Source organism: Cupressus sempervirens, chromosome 3 (genome assembly GCF_028749045.1).
Source record: "Cupressus sempervirens isolate cs-2001-9-10 chromosome 3, ASM2874904v1, whole genome shotgun sequence".
Taxonomy (NCBI): domain Eukaryota; kingdom Viridiplantae; phylum Streptophyta; class Pinopsida; order Cupressales; family Cupressaceae; genus Cupressus; species Cupressus sempervirens.
Genome location: NC_143120.1, coordinates 14,082,628 through 14,094,455, shown reverse-complemented (window position 1 = coordinate 14,094,455; position 11,828 = coordinate 14,082,628). Strand labels below are relative to the sequence as shown.

Here is an 11,828-nt window from a genome sequence, read left to right as displayed (position 1 = left end):
TCTAGTGTGGAACTAAGAGCTCTAGTGCTCATGGTGACAGATCAAACACTTGCATCCATACACATTTGCATGAGTTAGCACAATAGCCCAAGGCCCTGGGTTTTAAACATTGCTCTAATACCATATGTAAGATCCATGTCCTACTAAGCATTGCCACATCATCAAATGTGTGAGATATGCAAAATTCAAAACAATAAAATCCTAGTTGACTATTCAACCATCAAAGTAATTAAACCATAATCAAGATTATCAATTAGTTATCCATATTTTTAATCAAAACCAAAGATAAATAATATTACTTGTTAATTAATAAATTAGGATGTCAATTCAATGATGTTGACCTACACGTCATACATCCATGACATAACAATAAAAACCATATGTTTAGTTGTAAAATATACCAATGGATGCATCAAATGATTAAGTACATCAATGACATGATTTTATACATTACATCACTTGAAGAGTTCTTAAACAAGTTCCTTTGAACACGTGTCCATCTGCAAATCCCCATCTCCACAACCATCAAACATCTTCCATCCACTATCTAAGATGAGAGTGTGTCCTAAGTGCATTTACCATGCCAACCATGAAGTGTTTAGCTCCCCTAGGGTCCTTTTTGACACGAAGAGCGCCTCAACCCTGGCACGAGAAACCTAGCAACTCAAAACAAGAGGATTAGATGGATATGGTATAGCCGTGAAACATACTACTTTCCACATATGTCTAAGTGGCCTAATTAAAAAATGTGGTAGGCAAAACAAAATAAAAGTATCTAAGATATCTACACGTATGCAATACAAAAGAATGACGACTTTGACCAAAGTACTTTAAGAACTAGATTTAGCTAATAGAAGAAACAAAAAATATTGTATCTATTCTAATAAGAACTGGTGGATAGAAAGAAACAAAGAACATTGTATCTATCTCTATCCCTCCCATTTAAGCCACATTAAGTCTAAAATGCACCTTGGATGTAACAAAAAATGTAATAAAAATTGCAATATAATTCAAGGAAGGTACTCATCTACATTTAACATAACAATATAATTCAGAGAATGTGATCATCTACATTCAACATAACAATAAATTCAGAGAATGTGCTCATCTACATTCAACATAACAATATGATCCAGAGAACGTACCTATCTCAAGGAAAATAATCTAATGAATCAATTTCAACATTTGACAATTTCAATGCACTATCTACCCATAGACATGAATAATATCTCTAGTAAAAACAATCACAACACATTATTCTTAAGCAAGATAAATGTTCAAAACATGAGCATCAGTCATTACCAACCTTTACATATGTTTACAACTTAAGTATTTGCTTAATGAAATATATACCCTTTACTTGTTTCATAATTGATACTCGGTACTTAACCTTAAGCATTCCTTGTACTGATTTACAATTCAAAATATTAAAGAACAATCTACCAATTTCAAAATAAAAGAGGACATCATTTCTAATTGTTAATGATATGCTATGCATTCTATATGATTTCAACCTTGTCATATGAAACACTTTATGTATTTTTAAAAAATGCATAAATAACACACTTGTTTCAGAGGCTAAGTGAATTATGTTGACCATAAGAATGCAATAAAAAATAATTATTTCTTCCTCATGGTTTATACTGGTAAGACACTTATACACCCAAGAGGATTTATGGTAATTGAATATTAGAATGATTGATTCTCCACATTCTGTAAGAGGTACCTTTGACATAACACATCGATTCATGAGAAAGAAGGTGAAACATGAACAGTTTAACATCGGTGCCCAAACAAAGTTTAAAACTAATAACACTAATGCCTTACTCTGCCAAATTGTGGAATGTGTATACACTCTCAGAACATACAAAGTTTATGGTCAAAATCAATGATATGCATACATAAGATCTCAAAAGAAAAACTAGCTATGTTTGCTTATATTCTCATTGAATATTAGAATGATTGATTCTCCACATTCTGTAAGAGGTATCTTTGACATAACACATCGATTCATGAGAAAGAAGGTGAAACATGAACAGTCTAACATCGGTGCCCAAACAAAGTTTAAAACTAATAACCCCAATACCTTACTCTGCCAAATTGTGGAATGTGTATACACTCTTAGAACATACAAAGTTTATGGTCAAAATCAATGATATGCATACATAAGATCTCAAAAGAAAAACCAGCTATGTTTGCCTAGATTCTCAATATCAATCTAAACTTTATTTATTTTAGATTGAATAATGAGTTATCGATGAATGCACAATAATCTTACGACATATAAGAACAATCTCCACAAGAAACACCTACTCGAGGAAAACAATATATAACCATATGTACTTTCTCAATTTAGCTTGAATGAAGATGATAGTTATGCATTCACTATTTTGGAAGAACTCACCATACAATAGACTCGGTTCCTATATAAGTTTTTTGACCTGATTTTAGTTCATTTTACATGCTAATCATTATCTTGATGTCAATATTTTCATTTCCTTAAGGGACCCTAAGAAGATAAGATTGAATTCAATGGCGGTTCAAGGCTTGGTTTCAATTATCAACTCACAAGTTTACTACTAAATCCACACAAGATATACCCCTAATGCCACATTTTCTATAAGTTGGTATATCATTACCATGTTTTCTCAATGTGTTACAAGCATGATCAAGACTAAAATAATGTATATTTACCAAAGTTGACTAGTTAAAAAGTAGCAATATCCATCAATAGTAAATTTGTTGTTGAAAAGATAGAGGTCGAGGGTATCAACATCCAAGCCAATTTCATAATAATCCTGATAGAAGTGGGCAGTGGAGTCATCATGAGAACCGATGTGAACTATCAACTTGATCTTTGATATATTGTGATCAAATCCATTCTATGCATTTAATGGGGGCTTCCTGATGCCTCTGTTGACTCAGACACTGGCATAACATCCCTTAATGCATGAATTATATCCACATTGTGTCTTCCATAAGCACATAACTGAGCATTTGCGACCACTATTAATACCAAAGTAATCAATATGGCTTAAGCATTACAGTCGACAGGTTACTAGCGTAGAGAAATAAATACCTATTGTAATAAAATACATAGATCAAATTCACATATTGCCTATTACTTGGCAGAGAAAGTGAGTCTTATGAATATAGTTGAGGTGGACAACTAATTTTGTTCCCCATCAATGTATTGTTACATTCAATTTTATAGAGTAAATAATGCACATAACTGGTAAAAAGATGCATGCAACAATGGGAAGTCTAACAATTCATAACACTTTTCTTCACATTGCAATGGAATTTAGTAATATGAACAACACGAATGGAGCCTGGTACAATCGTTACTATCCCCAATTCTTTTGTGAGATTGCTTCCCCAATCCTTCAGCTGCTCTGTCCCCTTACCCCCAAAGACTAGTAATGGTATCTATTTCAATCTTTACGGTGTAATTGACTCAACCCCCATTCCAAATAATCAATAACATTTTTCCTTATCGGATAAAATGAAGTTATAGTTTATCTATAACTAATTATGTTGTTAATGAAAGAACAAAGCTACCAATTAATCAATTTACCTAAAAAACAAAGAAAAAATACCTTTTTTTTTTTTTTACCATTTTGTTAAAAGAAAACAATCTATGTGGAAATAAACTTTGCCATTTTTTCCAGTGATGGGGAGACTGGTTGTGGCAATTTAAGCATAGCCCAAATTCTTAAATAATAAATTCGAAATCTAGAATCAATACTATATACAAGACATGATAATGAAATCATTTTTAAAAGAAAATTATGAATACTCTTAAGAGGTTTTATTTTATTAGTGTTTTGATTGATAAAAGTTAATGCACAAATATTTTCAACCTATAATTTATTCATTGAAACATTTTTACATTATGCACAATAAATAGATTAAGTTCTTTTTTAAATTACCTATCACACTGTTGACTTGGTGGTCAACACCTCCTTTGGGGTTCGCAACATGGCTTAACCACCTCCCATGGATATGAGTAATTCTGGTGTTTGTGGCATTCATTGATAGCTCGAGCTTTTGACACAACGAAAAATGTACCAACTATTGGTATTAGAGCATTGGGTCACGGGTTCGAATCTCAAGTCTCCTTCATTCTGTTGGTGTGGAACCATCAATGGGTGTTTAACGCATAGGTTAACTAAGAAGTGCACACAGATAATAAACATGAACAACAAAACTCTTTAGATTATTCGCATATGCAAACATTACATTATGCTTCATAAGATGAATGATGATTACAATGATCCCAGACGGGATATAACTACTATCCGCCGAACCTTCCCGAAGGAGTTTGTCGGCCACAAATATTATGTTTGCTACAAACTATTTACCTGTCAGCTACAGAATACAGAAACATCGATGACAATTAGCCCGTCAACTATAGAAACACTGCCGACAATCACTCCGTCGGCTACGAAAACACCGACGACAATCTAGTCGGCAGACACAGTTTCTACCTACGACATCATCCCCCCCAAAAGAAAAAGCAGTCTCCAGACGAAATTACAAAATATCTGAGATAATTTAACAAACAAAATACATTAACATAGTGACTACAACAAAAAATCTGCTTTTGTCACATCACTTCCACATTCATCACGTTACATCTGTAGCCTCTGCTAACACAATACTGTCTCCTCAAGCTGACCTTAATAGCCACCCGTGCTGCTTTCTCTGCTTCCAACACTGGGTCCACTGAGCTAAGTGTCATTGTACTGCTTTCTAGATGACCCACTCCTCCTGAGCTCTCTATGCATCCACCAAGACAGCCTCTCGGCCAACACCTACTCCTAGTGCCTCTGGTACACAGACACTCCATGCCTGCAGTAGCTTCAAGTCCTCTCAACTGGTCACACTTCCCACGACTAATATCCGCAACGATTGGGGGTCCAGGGGGCGGCGAGGTCGAGGGGTAGCACCCTCGTGGGGTCTTGGGGCAGTGCCCCAGGTGCGCTCCCTGTCGCAATACAGGGCGGGGTCGAGGGGCAGCGCCCCTCGTCGCCAAGACCAAATTCGTGCTCCAAACCTCATACAAAACTACATGGAACACACTATTTCTGTCATTTTTTGCCGGTTCCACACTCTTTCTCGCAACCACTTATGCTTCCCCTTCCCTTTGGCATCATTTGCTACTCATTCCGAACTGCCCCAATCTGTCGTCGTTTTTTTAATTTTATTTTAAATAGCACCTCAATTTTGCCTCCAAGCGTCGTCATTTTGCGACAACAACAAGGGAATCATCTAATCATTTTGCGATGGTGACAACGACAACATCTTCCTGGAACGGTAGGATCCGTTGACTGCGTGAGGTACCTCTTGCCTGTCCAACGTCTCCAACTTTATCACTCGATTGTCATTGACCTCTCGGATCTGATATGGTCCAAGCCATCTTGCCTTAAACCTTTCCTGCTTGCTTTCATTTCGATTGTCTTACTTGAGTACCAACTGCCCCCGTTGAAACCTGTTGAGTTTGTCATGCCACGCCTTATGCCTGTTCTATGTCACCTCCATCGCCCACTGTCCCTATGGTCATCACACATCTAGATTATTTTGTTTTTGTCGGCACCCTTCAACTAATTTTATAGTGCGATGCATTCTTTTCTTCTTGTGCGGTCTGTTCACCATGTACTGAACGATGGATTTTTTTATTTTTATTTTTTGGGTTTGTATTGTATGTCCTTCCCTTCTTCAGTTGTAACTTCCTTTGCATCATCTACTTCTCTATATTCCTTCGAACACTCATTTTCCTCATTTTCCTCACCTTCGTTGACTCTTAGCATATTACAACTCGAAAACAGTTTGTAGTCTTCTATTTGCCAATGGTAAAGGCCATTCACCGAGTCTAGGTCATCATCATTCGATCCTCCTTCTAGTGTCAATAGTCCTTCGTCATCCGATTCCATTCTCCTCTTTCTTTCATCATCATTTCTTTCGTTGTCACTGTCGCCTTCACCTTCTGAGTCTGACGATGCTGCCTCCTCACCTACCATTTGTGTGTGTAGGTCAATTATGAATCTTTTGCCTCCACGCTCCATTGATAGGGTATTTTGTTTCCAATCATGTTTTACTTTTGCTTGCACCAACCAATTTCGTCCCATAACAGCATCATATCCTTTTCTTTTTAATGGAATGACTACGAAATCCAATAAAAATGGTTGTGTTCCAATAGTTATCGGTTGCGCCCTTAGGGTTTCCAACGGTTTGATCTTGTGTTGGTCCATCATGAGAAACTGGAATGTAGGTGGCCAAAGTGTCGACTTTCTCAACTTCTTCCAAGTATCCTCTAGCAAGACATTCATGCCGGACCCTCCGTCAACAATTGTGTCTGTCAAAACATTTCCCAAGATCCCCATCTCGACGACCGCCGAATGTCTTCTCGTCGTGAGCGCTAGAAGCATTGGGTCTGTTGTTGTCGTTGGACTACTGTCCCTTTCAGTGTCCTCTGTTGCTTTCGAAAATGGTGTATGATTCAGAATGGCCGTCCATAACTGGTGCATTGTGAGAAGGAGGTCACTTATCTTGACCAGTATCTCCGTTTGTAAGATTTGTCATACAATGTTTTGTTCTGCGAAGTTCCTTGCCAAGGTGCCAGTGATGTCCTTCAACTGAGATGTCCCTACCGACGATGCCTTTCTAATTTCTACTTGCGCTTCCCCCAATTTTCTTTTTTCCTCCGCCGACAGTTTTGTTTGCCTCCGCGTAATTGCTAGAACCTCCTCTTCATCCATGCTAACAGTGATCAAGTTTACTCCAAACTTCAGGCACTTAGCATCTTCATGGTTGTCGGGTCCGCACCATCTACATAATAATTTCGATATGTTTGCCACTGTACAATCCCGTGCAAAATGAACTCACAAATTACATGCTCAGCATTGAACGATCGATCGTCTGTTTGCATCATACTGGGTTCGACTTCGGCTCCCATTATTATTGTTATTATTCACATTGTTGTTATTTTGCCCTCTGTTATTATTCCTGTACCCTCCGGATGTGGCACCTGCGTTATTCATATTTTCGCTACTGCCCGATGGGGAAGCCTCTTGTGCAAGAAGCACCTGCGGAGATCCTCTTGTCTTCATGTTAAAGGGGCACTCTTTTGTTGAATGGCCCATGATCTGACAAATGTCACAAAAATGGTTCTTTGGACACGATTCTTTAGTATGACCGTCGGTCTTACACTCCGTGTACCACAGCTCACTACCTTTTGGCTCCTTCTGCATGTTTTTAAACTCCTTCATCATGCATATCATGTCCTTCTGTAGGGCACGAACCTTCTTATTATTGCCTTCATCATCATTGCTATCACCTTCGGTAGGCTCATCGTCATCTGAATCAGATGAGCTAGTCTTTGTCTTCTTCTTTGTCTTCAACTCACTTTTGAGGTCCAATGCTCTACTATAAGCTTCCGTATATGACGACGGTGGCACAATTTTCATTTTCCTCTACAACTTCGAGCATAGGCCTTCCACGAACCATCTTTTCTGAAGTCTGTCCGCTAGCTTACTTTGCATTTTGTTTATCAAGTCTTTTAATTTCTTGTCGTAAACGCGAACAGTTTCATTCTTTCCTTGCTTGGTATTGAAGATCTTTGCTACAATTTCATTATCGTCATGCAATAGTTGAAATTTAGCTAGAAACTCTTTTTTAATGTTATTCCAACTGTCCAACTTTTGCGGATCTGTACTAGTAAACCAGTCAATTGCTACACCCTGTAGGGTTGTCAAAAATTGCCTTAATCAGTCGTCTTCATTAGTTATCTCATTTGCCCTCCAGATTGTTTCACATGTTTTGCAATGTCGAATGGGATCGGTTGTACCATCGCCATCAAACTTCAGTAGTTTCTCTTTTGGTCCCGTCATCACGATTGGTTTTTGTAAACAAGCGTTGCTCGATCCTGCAACACTGGTGCTCTTCACTCCCACACCGACAGTCTGCACTCCCACACCGGTGGTTTGCACTCTCACACCGATAGACTGGTCTCCCACACCCGTAGACTGCACTCCCACACCGACAGACTGTTCTCTTACACGAGTGGACTGCACTTTCACACCGACGGTCTGCACTCCCACACCGACAGACTGCACTCTCACACCGGCAGACTCAACAGCTGCGAACCTTGGTGAAGAAGGGTGTTATGAAGTTGTCCCTTGTGAAAGTATATCCCGGACGAAGAGTTCACTCCACGCTCTTGCTCTGTCGACACTTTGAGCCGTGCGAGTCGATGCTATTCCATCTAGATTCTCTTCCCTCGGCAAACACAAATTCAAAAACTCTTCCCGTGCTTCTTCCACCAATTCCACCCGTTGTCGAGTTTTCTCCAACAAGTCTTCCATGCTCCGATTTTCGTCGGCAATCTTTTGGAATCTCTTTTGGCATTCAGCTTGCTGTGCCAAAATTAAATTTTCTTGCGCAGTACGAATTCCATCTTTTCTTTTGACCTTATTTCGATCCTTGTTAAGCTAATTTGGCATTAATCTTCATTCCTCCCACCTTCCAGGTTCATAAGGCAATGACACCAAATGTTTACCATACAGGTAAAATAAATGAACACATACAGATAATGGAACACAAATAGTAGAACTCTTTAGATTATTTACATATGCAGACATTACATTATGCTTCATAACATGAATGATGATTACAATGATCTCAGACGGGATATAAATACTATCTGCTGAACCTTCTCGAAGGAGTTTGTTGGACACAAACATTATGTCCGCTACAAACTATTTACCTGTCGGCTACAGAATATAGAAACACCGACGACAATTAGCTCGTCGGCTATAGAAACACTGCTGACAATCACTTCGTCGGCTACAGAAACACCGACGACAATCCAATCGGCAGACACAGTTTCTACCTACGACAATGGGTACTGAGGGGGAGATTGTTGACTTGGTGGTAATCACCTCCTTTGGGGTTTGCAACATGGCTTAACTGCCTCCCGTGGATATGGGTAAGTCTGGTGTTTGTGATGTTCGTTGATAGCTTGAGCTTTTGGTGCAACGACAAACGTACCAACACGCACACCAAAATGCCATTATTAGTAATAAGAAAACTTACTTTAAAAATAAAATAAAATATTTAAAAATATATTTTTAAAATTTTTTTTTAAAAAAAATAAAAAAAAAATATTTTTATAACACCTTTTACTCCATTAGACCATGTACTTGGACTATAATGCTCACCCTCAAACTATTTTTTAACTTATAATTTTTTTTAGCTCGGATATATATCGATACAATGAGTAATTTCCTCTGTATTTAAAAAAAAACAAACAAGAGCTCCGTAGAGCTGGAGTCCTGCCTAGTGGATAAATAGGATTGTGAAGATTGTCAAATATTTACCAGATTTTAAACAAAATTAAGCTTGTCAAAATTGAAAATAATTAATTTTTTAATAAAATCATAGATTATAAGAAGTGCATAAATTTTTCTTTTTAAAAATTAATAGAAATTTAATGTGTATACTTTCTTGTGCTCATTTTTTATTAATGTGAGAGTTTTAGAATTTAAGAATAGTGAAATGAACAACACTAATGGGAAAATATAAGTATCCATCTATATCTAAAAATCTTATCAAGATTTCTTATGCATTAAATTATAATGTTGATTCTAAAATTATATGTTTTTTTTTTCTTTACATAATAAGAGGAGATCAATGGTCCTTTTTTTAGCTTACAACCAATATATTAAAAATATTCAATTATTCTCTCTATTAGTCCTTCCACTTCTTTTAAGATTTTATTCAAATTCATCATAAAATTTACAAATGCACTCACACTCTTGTATCCCATGTTGAACATTAGAGGGGTTGATGAGAAGTCAAGACTCATAGAGTTTGTTAAAGAAGAAACAATAAATATTAGAAAACTACTAAAAAAAAAAGTCTCATATTTGTTATTTGTTAAATTGTATTGAACTTATCTTTATTGACATAAATGTTGAAGACTTATTTTCGTGCATATCTTTATATTAATAGTCACTTAAAATAAACATATAAAAGATATTTTTAAAATTTCAAATAGAAATAATACTGAAATTTTAGTTTCTAATAAATAAATAGATTACGATTTTTTTTGAACTTTTGATGTAGGTATAGTTATTGAATTTATAGTTTAGTATGTGTATATAAAAGTAAAAAAATGAATATCAATAATTTTCTATTTTATTAATATGAATATGATATAGTTGAAGAAACAAGAAGCTATCAATCATTTCAAAATATAATCCACCCTAAAATTGAAATCTATGCATAGGAATAACCCTCAACCTAAAGCTTTAAACATTGAAAATAATTTCTGATTGAAAAACTTAAAAAATAGACAAGCCTCTTCCACACATTGTGAACTATATTTTTCCAAATCTTTTGGATCTATCTTTTTGTGAAAATAAACAAATAGTAAGATAAGTTCTTAAATTGAAGCAAGATAGATATATTTTATAAATGAAAATAATCAAAAGGAAAAATACAAAAGCTAGAAATTACAAAAGGCTCAACCTGATTTTAGGTCAAGTTCTAATGTCTACCACAACTAATTTTGCCAAAAATGCAAGTTACACGTGGAGGAGGTGGAAACAACTTAGGATAGTGCGATGGCATATGTCATGAGAACTGTAGCATAATGCCACCCAAAACTTCTAAAATGACATGTTTGTTGCCTTTCCCTTTGCCAAATGTCACCATTCTTGGTACTGTATTTTCACTTGAATTTCTTTAATAAGAAAATAAAAAGACTGCCTATAATAATGACCACATAAAAAATTAAATTCAAAAATTTCATTTAATGAAACATTTTAACTGACCATAGTATAAATGATTTTTCTTCCACCGTGCACAACTATCAAATGAAGATTAATACCAAATAATGAATCAAAAACTATAGTCCGCCTATAAATAGGCCGGACTAACAATAAAATCTGATACTTCCTATGCCATTTGCTCACATTCTACAGCCATAAATCTTTAGACGTTACTTGTCAACGACTTTTATTCGCCTGATTTCTTCGACCATTGCATTTTTCTCTCTTTTTAATCCGCCTTAGGGTTGACAACCCTAATTGCTGCATAGCAGATTTCAGAGTTGGCCGCCATGTTTAAAAAGTTGTTGCCAGGAATTGACTACAGACACGGCTCATTTTCTATTGGCAATGGAGACTAGAATAACTCCAGTGGTATCCCCATGATTTCGCAGAGGCTTGTAAAAACTTCGGTGCCTCACACTAAACCTCCCATAAACCCCCTAACATTTAAACTGATAAATATAAACTTCCTGAAGGCCAAATACATCAAAACGAAAAGAAAATGGGGCACGTAGTGGATTTTACATTTGAGAACATGTACGATAGCAAATTGAAGGTTACAATGTTATATGAAGTAATGTCTTCTCATTTCCCACCTGAGAAACACCCGTCTCCGAAGCCCTTGCAGCTCTCTTCTGCTACTTCTGTCATTCGCAGAGGTAGACTTCTGTCCGAGTCCACACGGGATGATATTTGGAAAGCTGCTTTTGATGTTTGGAACGAGCGTGTACTGAGCTATGTGGATTCTAACATGGTACGTACTATTTCGACTGTCGAATTACTCCGACTCAAGTTTAAAAAATAGCATTTCGTACTGAGAAATGTGAGCAACTTGGGTATCTTTGTGGGGCAAAAGATAGCAATCGGTGTGCTATTCATGGCGTAACTATTTTTCATCCTTTTCTTTCTTTGCTGATGCTATCGATAACCTTCATACCTTATGATTATTTCATCTAGAACAGCTGAAACCCAATCAAAAGTCGTTAGTTGATA

General features: G+C 36.5%; 1 protein-coding gene across 2 annotated transcripts in view; it reads left to right on the top strand.

The window, feature by feature from the left end:
- Positions 1-10,933: 10,933 nt before the first annotated feature.
- The window catches only part of LOC149564498 (proline-, glutamic acid/leucine-rich protein), a 200,349-nt gene continuing 199,454 nt past the window's right edge, over positions 10,934-11,828 (top strand). Inside the window, exon 1 of one of the 2 annotated variants that reach the window (XM_089818038.1) lies at positions 10,934-11,589. In XM_089818038.1, coding sequence (XP_089674164.1) covers positions 11,338-11,589 — 252 coding nt within the window. In that variant the 5' untranslated portion in view covers positions 10,934-11,337. The remainder of the gene's footprint in view (positions 11,590-11,828) is intronic. The other variant, XM_089818040.1, reaches the window with a different exon arrangement.